The sequence below is a fragment of the Pungitius pungitius genome, chromosome 9, assembly GCF_949316345.1.
Source record: "Pungitius pungitius chromosome 9, fPunPun2.1, whole genome shotgun sequence".
In the NCBI taxonomy this organism is placed as follows: domain Eukaryota; kingdom Metazoa; phylum Chordata; class Actinopteri; order Perciformes; family Gasterosteidae; genus Pungitius; species Pungitius pungitius.
This window is the reverse complement of record NC_084908.1, coordinates 4,952,003-4,966,483: the sequence shown is the minus strand read 5'-3', so window position 1 is coordinate 4,966,483 and position 14,481 is coordinate 4,952,003. Positions and strand designations below refer to the sequence as shown.

General features: G+C 46.6%; 2 protein-coding genes across 2 annotated transcripts; both read right to left on the bottom strand.

Moving 5' to 3' along the window:
• Positions 1-388: 388 nt before the first annotated feature.
• LOC119218666 (histone PARylation factor 1) lies at positions 389-4,778 on the bottom strand. The gene is made up of 8 exons (XM_037473272.2): positions 4,635-4,778; positions 3,165-3,345; positions 2,358-2,544; positions 2,125-2,223; positions 1,788-1,941; positions 1,469-1,556; positions 1,132-1,304; positions 389-749 (listed from the first exon to the last, which is right to left on the bottom strand). The coding sequence occupies exons 1-8, from the start codon at positions 4,671-4,673 to the stop codon at positions 615-617; spliced, it is 1,056 nt and encodes a 351-aa protein (XP_037329169.2). The 5' UTR covers positions 4,674-4,778; the 3' UTR covers positions 389-614.
• Positions 4,779-5,508: 730 nt separating this feature from the next.
• On the bottom strand, positions 5,509-14,257 carry pde5aa (phosphodiesterase 5A, cGMP-specific, a). The gene is made up of 20 exons (XM_037473268.2): positions 13,964-14,257; positions 12,955-13,606; positions 12,211-12,294; positions 12,023-12,103; positions 11,793-11,882; positions 11,499-11,651; positions 11,347-11,414; positions 11,109-11,257; positions 10,822-10,997; positions 10,671-10,721; positions 10,156-10,302; positions 9,877-10,005; positions 9,085-9,179; positions 8,601-8,688; positions 7,312-7,412; positions 7,151-7,228; positions 6,999-7,062; positions 6,835-6,909; positions 6,322-6,405; positions 5,509-6,150 (listed from the first exon to the last, which is right to left on the bottom strand). Exons 1-20 carry the CDS (start codon positions 14,239-14,241, stop codon positions 5,977-5,979), a joined length of 2,817 nt encoding a protein of 938 aa, XP_037329165.2. The 5' UTR covers positions 14,242-14,257; the 3' UTR covers positions 5,509-5,976.
• Positions 14,258-14,481: the final 224 nt, after the last annotated feature.

Below are 14,481 nucleotides of genomic sequence, written 5' to 3'. Positions count from 1 at the left end.
TTTGTTAATATGACTTAATGAGGCGATATTTTGACATTTGGAATAACGTCAAATAGCATTTACTCTGGACACATCATTTCATCAAGCCCACAAGCATTGTGGTCAAGACCGATGTGCTTTTGAAATGGTTAAAACAGGAATATTAGATGCAAATCATTTATCTCACCACAGGGCCTTGCTTGTCATCTGATGGATATTTTTTTGGGTGGGGGGGGGGGGGTCTCTGTGTCACTGAGGGTCCCAGGATACAGGATGTGTACAGATTGTAAAGCCCTCTGAGCTAAATATGGGATTTGGGGCTGAATAAAAGAAATTTAATAGAAAATGAAATACTTTTAATTTAATTATCCATATGCAGCCCTCTGCTTCCACGGCATGGCATCACACTCAAAACAATACAGTGAAGAAGGAGAAAGTTTAAAAAGCAGACTGAAAAATATATAAAAATACTTTATTAGACATCTACCTTTTACAAACAAGATCATCATTGAACTGGTTCCAATTAATGACAGCACCAAAACCACCAAAAAACATGAACAATAACAAACAGACTGGGACGGGGGTTGTGGGGGGCGTACTTCTCAGTCTGTTTTTTCTTCTTCTTCTTCTTTCTTTTAATGTGCCGAGAGCTGGTCCAGCTGGTCTTTGCCGCGGCTGGACAGGTGAGCCTCCAGAATTTCCCCAAACAGATTGCGTTTCAGGAGGCTGTAGGCCATGGGCAGAAGCTGCCTGATGACTTTGTGGAAATACTGGAGAGAGGAAATAATAATAATAAAAATATTGTCCAACATGAAACCGGTCCGGCAAAAAAGGTTGAGAACCTGCTGGCTTAATGGAGCGGTGTTAACTAGTAGGTGTATTCGAGATATATAAAAACGATCCAACCTAAAACATTTACCAGTGTTGTCAATGTTTTCCCAATAGACAGATCTATGTGGTACGTGTTATTAGAGCTTCATCATACGCAATTCAAACTTTCCAATGAAAAGCAGCACTAGCTGTAAAAGTCGCTAGAACCCAGCGAGAAGCCCAATACTGACGGCCCATCCCTTCAGGCCTAAAGCCGCGCCCCCAAAATCACACTGAAGATAAACAACAACCATGGTTTGAAGGGAAAGGAAATATTCTTACGTGGGATCCGTAACAGAAGAGGTCCATTCCTAGCTCATATCCCATGCCGTAGTCGCACTCGTCGTTGGCAAACTGAACGAATGTGACCATCTCCTGCAGAGGGCCGAAGGCTTTGACGCGCTCTTCGTCGTTTCGGGCCTCTGCGATCGCCTTGAGGATCTTTTTCAGGCCAGCTGAACACAGGAGGGATGAAATCAAATACCGAGGGATCACTCGCACGGAACGTATCGGACACAGAACACACTTTAAGCCTTTAAAAACCTCACGTTACTAAATACACACACACACACACACACACACACACACACACACACACACACACAGCGCACAGGCTCACCATCGGTTTCTGGTAGTTCTCTGTATCCCACATCGTTCTTGTCTACAGGTACAACGATGCCGGCACCATGGAACGTCTTGGTGACCACCTGGTGGTGTGCAGAGAGATTTCCTGCTAGTGTCAACTTAGGGCACAACTGTGTGATCAAACCTTGGGTCCCGTTCTGAATACACAACCCCTTTAAAATGATGGCATGTTTAACAGCTGTTGGTGCACTGAGGTGTTTCCCTGTAAGTAGACGTGATGGCCTGCAGTGTTTAGAATGTACGGTTCTAAGGTCAAAGCAACACCTCCGTTTTGGCTGCATAGTGCAATTCACCTTCTTGTCCCTCTGCTTCATGGCTTTGGTCTTCTGCTCTAGGGACAAGCCCAGCGTCTCTGCTCTGTCCCTCAGCCGGGCCTCCAGGCCGTCCGAGGCCTCTCCTCCGGCTCTCTTGCTGCCCCTCTCTTTCCTCCTCCCCGACTGATACAGGCTGAGGGCGGAGGGAGCGGTGCGTAAGAGGACATGCACGGAACAAGAAAGAATCAAATGCAGACGTAAGAAGGCGGTTTATCATAATGGGGCAGATTATAATAAATTGGGTGCGCCTTTTACGTTCACTGATCTGAGCAAGCACTGGAAGTTTAGAAAATGTCTTCCTGCGCGGTCTACTCACAGGACTGCAGCAAACACGTTGTCTCCCATCTGCGCGATGGCGCACCCTTTCTTGGCTTCATTCCCCCCCACGAACACAGGGAGGGAGTCTGGAGCGTCTCTGGGGAGCAACAGAAGTCCGCAAATCAGAACGAATCGCAATCGTTCAGATACGGTTGGCGTTCTCACACTGGTGAATGCGGGCAGGACAAGCCAGTGCATCATCACTGCATTGGTGTGAAGCAGGTCGTGTACCTGTAGTAGCCGATGTGATGCTGAGTGTCTCCACTCCCCAGGAGGATGGTCTGGAACTCCGGCGGGTCGTATAAATACCGCCAGTGGAGGTGGAAGTTGGGCTGAGGATTGTCGGCGCCTTTGTGCGCTCCTGCCAGGATGTCGAAGGGACCAACCAGCTGCAAACCCAGCGCGTCTTTTAGAGCCCCTGTGAAGATCAAGATGTACACAAAAACAATATATTGACACAGAGATCAATTGAATAACAGGCATCAGTGAAAATGTTTGTGTTTGATTGCTTCAATTTGGGCTTTTACAGATGGTTTTGATGCTAAATACACCTCTCTATTGTAAACACTTATGCAAAAACAGAAAACAAAACCAAAAGAAAGCTGAAAAACACATTCAAGGAACTACATTTTTCCAGTAGCTTCTATTTGTAGGAATATAGTCACATGGAATCATTTTTCTATGTTGCATTCTTCTCTAACATATTTAGACGGTCTGACTGTCATACAAAGTCTGCAATCATCCTGTTGAGCAAGGAAACTTGCATTGGAAAATCTCTAAAACGACGTAATAGAATCAGGATTTTTGACCATTTGTCTGACTTTTACGGTGCGTTAAAAGGCACCATGGAGGGTTTGGCAGTAACCAAAATAACAACTCCAGACCATGAGGGCTGCTACTGTGCATCTTAACACGTGGTCTTGTAGACTTTCCATCGCCCCGAGTATTGCTACGCTACTACAGGCGGAAAAAGGGATGCCCCTTTCCTTCCAACCGGAATGCATGTAGCACGACACCGCGCGGTGGTAGGGAGCATACCCCGTGGGTTGCCGGGACACAGCTCCTTGCAGAAGTCCCAGAAGTGGTACAGATCTTCTGGCATTTGAAGCTTGTACAGTTGAAGCATCTCATCGCGTTGGTCTGAACGCGCTGGCGCCGCCGAGGCTCGGGATTCCTCCGTACGGGCTTTCTTCAACTCCCCATTGCCTATACCCAAGTCCTGAGCAAACAGTGTGGGGAAAAAAAGTACCTTGAGATGCCAGTTCTTTGCAACAACTTTTATCGTGTTGGGTTATTGAAAAAGGGCAACCGTAATATCAAAGAACCCTTTGTTCCCATGATAAAATGAAATCAAGCAAGGAAATGTATTGTTTAGTTGGGTGGATAGAGCCGTCAGATGCCCCAGTTGTATTTTAACTCTAAACACTTTTGCGTTTTACCAATGAAACTGTAAAAGATAAAAAGAATAATATTGAAAATCAAACCACAAATAGAAAGTTGGAAAGGACCGGTTTTGATAAAATAATGCAACTAAAGACCCAGACCTTTTCTTTTTAAATGCTAATTTTATCCAAATACAGGAAAACACAATGTACCACAAGAAACTATCGGGAACACAACTGAGGCACCTGGGGATTAGAAGATGTTTAGACAATGTGATTGGAGCAAGATTAAACATCTAAAAGTGCCATCAATGAGTTGAGGCCCACTGGGAAACATTTAAAGGAATAAATGTATATAAAATACACAGGGAGGGTATAATGGTTTGGGCAGATGCAGGACTACTGCGGATCTACGGGTGGTAATGTGCTGCTGAGATCACCTGAACACAGCCCTCATATCGGTTTGGTATATGATAAAACGTGCTGGGAAGGCATACCGGCTAAAGGCAAAACATCTGTGCACAGTCAAACGTGCACTACTTCGTGTGATGCCAACGATACTGGAGCTCACATGATATACTGCTGCCAATTGTGAGACATCAAATGATGCCTCGGTTAGTTCTACAAACAAAATTAAAATGGTTGTGGAAAGGAATGACTCGCGCCTGCATGGGAATAAAAAAAGATGCGCTCCTTTCCTTTAAGGACCACAGCGTCCACAAAAACGGAACCTTTTATCTAGTTTGCTGTGGATGTGTTTAATGCATTCGTGGGAAGGTGCATGCAAGTCAACATCTACAACTGCAACGCTGCCATTAAAAGGGTTCACCTCAAATCAGTACACACGCACGTCATGTTATGTTATGAGGCGGGCAAATGACATTTAAGGGTTTGCTGGTAACTGAACAAGCGGCCAACGGGGCACCGGGCGGCAGTCTGCCATGTTGTCGTCTGACCGCTAACTGCTCAAGACAGCGGGCCAAACAGCTCTGCCCGTAGCGTGTAACAGAAGTTGCTTTGACGTCATTGTAATGACACGCAGCACGGCCCCCCGGTCGGTAGGCCCTCTCTTTTGCACGGACATCTCTTCAGCGCGACAGAGGTGTTGAAAAAAGTGTGATATTACCTGACTGGATTTGGGTTTTCTTTTTGCGCGCCCTGTCATTTTCTTCCTCTTGTCTCACAGTCGCCGTCTTCTTCTGCGGGTTGAAATCAGCAGCCTCTGCGGTGGCGCCTTAAAGCGCGGCACTGCCCCCCGGAGGTCTGGCTGGGGAACTGCAACCAACGTGTCGCTGAGCTATCACTCTGCAGGCTTATTTGCAAACGGTGTATTTTTATCTTTATAAAATGTAGATGCTGTTATATGTTTGCAATTTACATCCATACCTTAAAAAACGCAGACAATATGTTTTCAATCATTTACTTTCAAGTAATACTAGAACTGACATTGTTTCTTTCACATAATTCAGTGATGTGATTATCTGCTTTTACGAGACAAATTTCCAATTTGTACATTACCATTTTGGGGTTTGAATGGTTTGTTAAATTTGTTTTTATAAAATATAAGAATGGCCCGGGACTCAGAACTTGGAGTGGTTAAAACAGATGGGAATCTATTTTAGCCTTGATATGTAAGTCATCTACATTTGCTAAACACATGTTAATACAGCTGAAAGTGGTACACACAGCTTATTACACTAATGCTAGACTCTGATCTGTTATGTCCTCAATGTAAAGGCAAGCCAGCAGACTTGTTATATATGTTCTGGCTATGCCCGAAACTTTTGGATAAGTACTTTTAAAGCTTATCCAGTGACCCGCCCCAACTTTTGAACTCTTTGAATTAATACCAGAGGAATTCCGTCCCCGTTAACGATCAACGTTAACGTTAACGGGTCAAAGATGTCCTGTAGTTCTTGTCACTTGAAAAAGTTAAATACACTCTGAGAGTGTCCTCCCATAGCTTTGGTAATGTATGGAGACCTAGACTACTACAACACCTTACAAGAACTTCTCGACAATGTGGATCACTTTCCCGCACCACAGCAGCAGTGGACACCCCCCCTGCCCTTTTTATTTTAAAAGATTATTATCATCATCGATATTGTTTTACTTTGCCTGCAGGGTGTCAAAAGCACCGTTTAGGATCACCGCAGCCACAGATTTTAATGCCAAATGAGCCAAAAGACTCTGCAGAAAGATGATGGATACTGTAATTATGTGAAAATGTACAATGGAAATCCTTCATCCCAAAGAACATGTTGAAACACATCAATGTTACTTATGTGAGGAATGTGACTACTGACAGGTCATTAGTTATGCTTGCGGACATATTGGTAAATAACTGCAGCATTGTGCACTTAAGTAGACAAAGTGCTGATGTCTGGGCACTATGCAGGTATTTAGTCAATATGTGTCCAAGAGAAAATGGAGTAACAAACAGGTGGGTTCATCATGTGCACAGTCCCCTATTCCTCCGGCTGCGTCTCCTCATCCTGGTTTTGATGCGCTTCCAGGGTGATACAACAGCTATTGTTACAGTCCTTTCCCTTTGCACTCTCAGCAAAGTGAATCCAGTTTTCCCTGTTCTTCCTACAGCCTCTCAGCAGTGGGGAGCAGGTGTCAAACAGCCTTGAAACAGCCTGAGGGACACAGAGACAGTGATTGAGTGTAACAATTAGTTTCCTTACTAACACATGCATGTATACCACACACACACACACACACACACACACACACACACACACACACACACACACACACACACACACACACACACACACACAGACACAGCAGGAATGACAATGACACACCTTGTAGAGTGGATAGCAGATGTCGTTGATATATTCCACCTGCATGTATGGCAGTCGAGTGCTTTTCTCCCTGTCCATTATGTCCTGTAGAGAAGAAGCGCTGTCTGTTAGAAGAGGATCATCTTCACTGTATCATGTGATGACATGATTCTAATGTCACTGTTTTCAAGGTTCGACACCCGCTGAGGAGGTGTGATATTCTTTTTTAAATTAACCTCAAGTTATGTATGTTTTTTTTTAACTCTGACTAAAACAAGCCTGAAGTGCTCTTCAACTGAATAAAGTGAGCATCCGGGAGGTAAAATAAACATTTGGTGATGAAAGTGATTCTTGTTTATCCATACAGCACTATACAAAGTATGAAAACATGTAATAGTTGTGACAAATCCCAAAGCTTAATCAAATAATGAATTTTGATTTCCTATTTTATGGTCGAGCTTTCTATTAAACCAATTTTCAAACCTGGGTTCAATATTTAAATGTAATAAGAAGCAAATGATTGAGAGAACTCACAATGGGATTGATTTTGAACTCCTTTTTTTCTTTGTCCCCTTGTGCAAAGAACTCCATGGTAACCAGGTTGGCGATCTGTTTTGGAAGAAGAGTGAGGCGAAGGCTTGTGAAGAATTCAAGCTGACACACAGATACAAGGAGGAAGTATTCAGAGTGACACCTACCCTTTTTTGTTCAGGCCAAGGCTTCGTGATGGCAGAGAGGTCGCTGGCTGTCATCAACATTGACCTGTGGGATGAAATAAATATCTCAAATTAACAGCCTCGTTGCCACACTCCACCACAGATATCAATATTCTCATTCATGTGATTCTCACCTTAGTAAATCTCGTTTTTTCTCACTTTTCCAGCTGACTCTACTCTTCTTGGTGAGAGAAAAGAACTCCTTCCTTCTCCTGAAAAAAAAAAAAAAAAACTGTTCACCAGGCGTTAAAAATAGGTTTTACACAATGCTTGGACTACTCGTGTTTGAGCATACTCCATGTAGACGGTCAGGTCAGTTGCGAGGATTGCCCTTTTGATCATGTGTAGGACGGCCCTGTGGTCTTCAGCAGAGAGACCGCTGAGGATCTGACTCCCCTGGAGAGGACGACAAAGGCAGCGGCTAAGAGGGAGACGTCAATGCAGACTGGAACCTCGGGCACCAAGGCATCGTCTGCACTGAAAAATGAGTACGTCCACTAAAGGATGTGGTTCCCAAAGTGGGGGGCTCTGGCCTCAAGGGACGGGGGTGCAGGGGAACTACAGGGAGGAGGAGAGTCGGGGGGGCGGGGGGGGGTAGCAACCCACACACATACACTGGTAAAACAATAATCAATAATAATATTATGACAAATACAATTGCCAACTAGTCGTAAATATAGATTTATAGCATATGGTTGCACCTAAAAAATACAAATAAAGGGCAAGACAATGATCCAAACCCCCCCAGCATGTCCACCTCTGAAGGGCTCAGAAGAAGCTGTATGAAGGTTTTGGAGCCGCCTTGTCAAAGTAGGTATTTAAGAGCAGTTGTGCGAGTTTGACACATGTGCTCTACACCAACTCTCTCGGCTCTGTCACTCGCTCGCATGGTTTCTCCTACCACAGCTATGCTGATGACACCCGACTAATTCTCTCCTTCCCCCACTGTGACCTTGAGGTGGCGGCACAGATCTCTGCCTGTCTGACTGACATCTCTCAGTGGATGTCCACTCAGCATCTGAAAATCAACCCCGACAAGACTGAACTACTTCTCTTTCCGGGGAAAGACTCTACTACCCAGGACCTGACCGTGACTGCTAGGGACCTCGGCGTGACACTTGATAGACAGTCTCCTGTCCTCCTAAATGGCTCCCAAATGGTGGAATGAGCTCTCTGATGACATCAGGACCACAGCGAGCCTTTACATCTTCCGCCGCAAACTAAAGACACACCTCCTCAGACTATACCTTGACTAACAACACTAACAAATTGACGCATTTCAATTGTACTTATAATGGCTCTTATCTATAGCAAGTTGTAAATCGGCTTATTTGATGAAATCACACTTTCTTATTTGTATCCTTTTGGTTGAAATGCACTTATTGTAAGTCGCTTTGGATAAAAGCGTCCGTTAAATGACATGTAATGTAATCTGAAACATTTAAGTGTGAGAGACATGCAAAAAAGAAATAAACAAGGTATTATGGTTTACAGGTAGTTGGACATACTGGGTTCAGATTGTTACATAGCGGACTCGTGGGTTTAGAAAAAGAAATGATGTCACGATGAATGAAAAGGTCTTACTGTGTTGTTCAGGATGAAGAGGCACAGGTTGTAGTGGTGCCTTTCAAGAGACGAGTGTCCGTACAGCTGAGCTAAAGGCTGTTGGCTCCTGAGAGGGAGGGAGGGAGGGAGGGAGGGAGAGGGGCTGCTTTCAAGTGTTTCAAAGTGTCGGGGGCCATGTCAGACCATTGGGGGGTAGATCTCAGGGGGGAAAAGTATGTTGCTTGTGTTCAGCCGACACGTACAGAGAGTCCAAACCACGGAACCAATAGGCAAATGCAATTAAAATTAAGAACAATCAAATTATGGAGGCCGACTCGGATTATATGTTGTTTGAGTCACAAACAAAAGACATATGTTATGTATATTTTGTATATTGGCTGAATATAAAAAAGGCGGTGACTGAGCATAATCGGCACCAGGCTGGATGAAAATGAATCAAATAGAAATATACACATAAATTTAAAATGGAACAAACAAGGAAGGAGGGGGGTAAAGTGCTTACCTTTCTATGTACGAGTTACTGTATCCTCTGTGGTCGAGGTCGTGACTCAGAGTGGCTATCATCAGCGCCAAGATCTCCAGGCGGGAAAAGATGGTCTGAAATAAAGAGAAGAGTCATGATGGCCATGCTTCTCTACCTAAAGGCATATTTATAGTTCCCCATTTAAAGATGCACATCCGATGGATCAAACTAAATAAGCTCTTGGAAAAAAGAATCCAGAGGCACGGACACGGAACATGTAGTTTGGACAAAACAGAATTGCAAGATTTACGACAAAGATCTCAAAAGATGTTGATAAAGCGCTCAAACCCAAACTTAAAACAAGAGGATGCCCGTCAGTCGCTGGGATTAAATATATATCCTAAAGACACTTCAAATGTACTGAAGATTAACTTTTTCTGGGGAACTAGGCCATATTACATTGATTGAATAACCCCCAAAAACTCTCGCAAATTCCAAAATTTGCATGATGACCTGTAAACCAAACACTACAGTTAGAATTATTTTAAAATACAGTCATTCCAACTCCTTAACTGCTACAACAAGGCACCAGTACAGGAGGTTCTCAACCTCTGTCAGGGATATACACACAGTTAAATGCGTCCTTAGCCAAGTATCCTCTAACCCTACAAAGCATTTTCGGTTGAAATAAAAAAAGGTTAGATTGATATTTAGATTTTTTTTTTTTTCCTGCGGATTTCTTTATGGAGGTTTTGCCGTGGTAAGTGTTGGTGGCCGACTGCACTTGAGTGCATGAGCAAGACAGGCACGTAGACGCCGGCGTGCGCTGACCTGGAGGCGCTCTGTGGCCATGAGCATGGCGAACATGCTTTGAGCGGTGCTCAGTGCGTGGTTCCAGTTGTGATAAGGCACGTTGTTCCTGTAACCGCGTCTCACAGTCAGCACCCACTGGCAGAGACTCTGGAAGGAAAGAGACGCGTTCGAGTACACAGCCGAGGGAAAGGGTCAGCTACATCTCAAATATGCCATTGGTTTGGTTTTTTTTTTTTTCAAAAGAGAAGCGGCGCAAAGTGAGGGCGCAGAAAGCAGAGTTATCAGCAGGCCAGTCACCTTGTAATCAATGTTAAAATCCTGCACCAAATTGAGGTCCAGGAACATGCGAACGGTGGCCTGGGAGGTCGCCTCCTCTGGCAGACCCAAATCAGAGAAGCGGAAGTCGAGGAGTTGCAGGGATTCCACAGTGGGAATCGCAGCTTCCTGAAAGCGTAAAAACACACACACGTGAAAAGAATCTACCAAAATACACTCTTCATACACCCGAAAACACAACTAGCAGCACAAGATCGAAGATCCCTTTCTACGTCGTTCCTAAACCCACAAGGAGAATCGTGTTCAGGTTGGAAGGAGGTTGTGATCATTAGGTGGATCAAATGTGACCTTCAGTGTAGTGACGATTGGATTCCAGGACAAGTTGATGAAGGGAAAGTGGTGAGAAAAAGAGAATGGAGGAACTCCTCAGGGGCTCGAAGATGGAGCGTAAAGGACAGGGAAGAGGAAAAGTGAGAAAGTCCTCTTTCTCGTGGAAAGAAAATATTCACTTTGGCCAATAGAATCTAACAAATCACCTGCAGGGCTTGGATTTCCTCCTCCGCCGCGGTGATGTGGTAGGCCAGAACCTAAAGGACAGAGCAGAGAACACACGTAGCATCTCACGCACCTGGCTGCAGGCCAAAGATGGGAGTCGGGGGGGGGGGGGGGGGAGTAGGTCACACCCACCTCCTGCGTGACTTCTATACTGGCCCTCCGCTCCTCGGTGATCTGCACGGCCTGAGCGTACTGCAGGGCCAGGCCGCAGTACAGCGCCAGGTCCTCCAGCAGGCGCTGGTCATACCTGTTGAAGGCCTCTACCTCATCGGAGTCCCTGGTCCTCTTGTTAGTGAGCTGGCACACCGCTGTGAGGCCACCGAGGAGAGGCTCAGGGGACAGTTGTGCACTATACGTGAATTGCGTTTCTACGCATGACTTTTCTCAAATGTTTCCCGTCGCTGTTGCGAGAGACTCACCGATGACATTCTCGGACATCTCGTTTCTGACGGGGCAGCAGATGACGCTGTTCCTCGACCCCTCCGAACCGTCCGACATGTTGAGCGTTTTCTTGCACACCAGAGTTTTTAAAGCATTGGATGGGTCTAAATCTCCAAAGTCCCGCTCCCTGAAAGGTGACATGGAACAGGTTCTGCTTGTGTTTGATGTCGAAAAGCAGCCATTCTCTGTCTCAATGACTCAAGCGACCGGCTGCACCTTCTGTAGATCTGGCAGGTCGATCCGAGCTCCTCACACTCCAGGTGGATCACTCTGGAGAACTCCGGCTGCAGAGGGAAAGCAAATACTGTACACAGGACCGGTTTATCTATAGAAACAAAGGACAGGGATACATGAAAAGGATAATGCACCTCGTCTTCCACAGCTGGGGTCTGCTCGCTGGGGATGAAGATAGTGCAGTACTGAGCATGTGTGAAGGGCATGATGGTGGCAGCCATCTTACTCAGCAGAACTTCAAAGGAAAGGTGCTCCTTTGACAATACCTGTGCCATCTCTAACAAGGCCTGACAGAGACAGGCGTCGTTAGGATCACTCCAACACAAACACACATATGTACACGCACACAATACATAGAGTAAACTCAACTAGTTTGGGATAAGAGTGTACACAAACACATAGTGATCTTACACGGTTCCCCGGGTTACCTGACTGCGTTTGGCCTCCTGTCTGGAGCTTTCATACAGCTGCACATTATCCAGGACCATCCCCAACACATCCACGTGATTCAGCAGCACCTGATGTATCAAATTATAACTCAGACTTAACTTAACTGTATCGCTGGCAGACATTTATTATTTATGATGTTTTTACAGATTTTGAGTTCTCATTCAAACGGAGAGACATCTATACGCTCCATGTGCTCTGCAATAAGCACCTTTTCATCCATGTCGGTAAAACTGGAAACCGATCCATCGCAGCCTTTTCTCTTGTTGATCATTAACACCACACCTACCACCTGTCCACAGAAGGAGCATGTGTTTTTATGTTACACAATCTGTGTTATAATCGCTTTGCACTAAAAGTTCCACGAGAAAGACACATCTCATGTCATTATTTATTTACCTCTCTGGTGTGGTTCTTGATTGGAACACACAAAACGTTCCTGATGTGTGACGACTCATCGTCATCAAGGTCAAATCTGGGGTCCTGAGGACATGAAACCATGGACACACTTCAGGACAACACACAAAACATGCGTTACCTCCGTTCACACCCCGGCGGCGCCCTTCAACTACTTGGTCACCATTGGTCACCGGCTTCAGAATACTCGTCATTGGGTTTTCCCACAGGCTGTTAGGAACTAACCACACCACCCTCCCACGAGTGAGCTCCAGCCCCTAATCCCATTTGGTGCGCAGGACGAGGAGTGACGGTGTGGGCACCTTTCTGTAAGTCCTTAAGTGAATGGTGCCGTCTTAGCGCCAGTGTGCGTATGTGCGGGGTGTCTGCTGGCGACGGTGTGGTCTAGGGAACAGCGCTCGCTGTTCTGTCAAAGGTTAATCGGTGAGAGAAGCCTCTGAAAGGATTAGGAGCAGGTGCGTCATCTGGGATTCCCTCACACATGCTTCCACAAGCCACCCGATGAACACGTCACTGGCCTGAAAACTGGCTATCAGGAAACGGGCGACTTCATGTGGTGCACGTCCTCGTGATGAGATTATGACCCGGACCCATGAGCCCATTTGTCCCCTTGTAGAAGCGTCACAGACTTACTCCTGTTTTAATGACACAGCAATATTTCGGATATTTCGGATGTTTGTAACGGCATTAATCAGCTCTCCAAAAGGCAGGAGCCTGTAGGCTTACCACTGACGCATCCCTCAGGTTGATGGGTGACCCCGTGGACAGCACACACCCCATGATCCCCTTCATCAGAATTGGGTGGGCGCGGCTGCAGAGGTCGACCTCGCTCCGCAACCCCAGCGCTGTCGGGGCGACCACCTCCTCCAGGGTGTTCTTTCCACCGCAGTCTTTCCTCACCAGCGAGAGGGAGCAGCACTCGGCCATCAGCAGCTCCCCAGAGTGCAGGGCAGCCCCCCGGCAGAGCTCCGCCACAGAGCCCATCCGACCAAGACCCCCTCTCAGGAGCTCCGTGGCCCAGGGGCAACAGTCGCCGTGGCCACATGCCGCGGCGCTTTCGGCCGGGGGAGGCGGCGGGTGAGGCGAGTGGGGTAAGTCGGGGGAGCAAATGGGAGAAAGAGGACGGCAGGGGGAAAAGGAGAAGCGGGACGAACGGGTGGAGAAAGGGGAGTGACAGCCCAGTAGGTCCGGGCTGAAGGGATCCTCCCAGTCGGGGTTGGAGGCGAGGGGCTTGAGCCGGTCCATCAGGGAGGAAATGTTCAAGTGCGAGTCCATCGGGGGAGAGGAAGATCTGCGATGAGGAACCGGCCTGAGCATGTCGGTGTGGTCCGAGCTGCTCCTGGGAAGCCTGGGCAGCGGAGACTGGGCCCCACGGACCCTAAATTCACACACAGAACACATTAGGATTAACTTATCATTGACACTTCAGGAACATTTCACCTTCTTTTAATGTGTATGCTTGTTTGTTGTTTCTTAATTTATAGCACATTTCCGATTTGTAAATGATACATTTTACTATTGCACTTTGTTAGGCATCCATCACCATCGCCATCATCAAATTCCTCGTTGGCAGTACAGCCCGTGTTTTAATTCTGATTTCTGATTGGCTGGGAAAATCATTGTATTGAAATGTTTCTAAAGTGTTTTTTAAGATTTATTTACATGAACATGAGAGTTAAGTCCACTATCTTGTCAAAACGGAGACGTTCATTAAAGATAAGGTGTAATATCTTACGCGGAAGTTCTGCGGAAAAAGTAGTCCCTGGTGAAGTCGGAGTGGTCATCCAGCCATGCCTCCACCTGGTCGCTTCTCAGACCGTCTCCAAATCTCTCTCCGCGCTTCTTCGAGCGGGGGTCCCACTGCGGCGAGAAGAACCAGCCCGTTCCCCGGATCATCGGCGGCTCGCTCACCGTTTCCCCGCGGAAGGACCTCGCGGTGGCCGGAGAAGCCGCCCCGGGCGTCGCTCCGTCGGGCTCCATGGACTCCTGCGCGTCGGAGTGAAGGCAGGGCATACCCTCGCTCAAGTAGAGCGAAAAAAGATCGCTTAGACTCAGTTTACCTCTCAGGCGGATTACCTGTGAGAAAACACACCTGCCATGTGGAGGTTGACGAGGCGACGGCAGCAGGAGAGCAACGGGGGATGACTGAGGGAGAGCCCGTGGAAGCGGTTGCGTCAAAGTAATCCCTCTGACTTTTAATACCTAGCCGGTCTGACGTCACTGGTTTGTTCACTGAGGGGAACTGATTTAAAC

Bases quoted from the DNA above. Each gene is read 5' to 3' on its own strand.
- LOC119218666 (XM_037473272.2), bottom strand. From the start codon at position 4,673: ATGACAGGGCGCGCAAAAAGAAAACCCAAATCCAGTCAG. The intron at 1,942-2,124 runs GTGAGTAGACCG...CTCCGCCCTCAG, and splicing joins AACGTGTTTGCTGCAGTCCT to CCTGTATCAGTCGGGGAGGA. The intron at 750-1,131 runs GTAAGAATATTT...TCCTCTCTCCAG, and splicing joins TCTTCTGTTACGGATCCCAC to TATTTCCACAAAGTCATCAG.
- pde5aa (XM_037473268.2), bottom strand. From the start codon at position 14,241: ATGCCCTGCCTTCACTCCGACGCGCAGGAGTCCATGGAGCCCGACGGA. The intron at 11,652-11,792 runs GTAACCCGGGGA...TGTCTCTGTCAG, and splicing joins AGGAGGCCAAACGCAGTCAG to GCCTTGTTAGAGATGGCACA. The intron at 10,998-11,108 runs GTGAGTCTCTCG...GTGGCCTCACAG, and splicing joins GATGTCCGAGAATGTCATCG to CGGTGTGCCAGCTCACTAAC.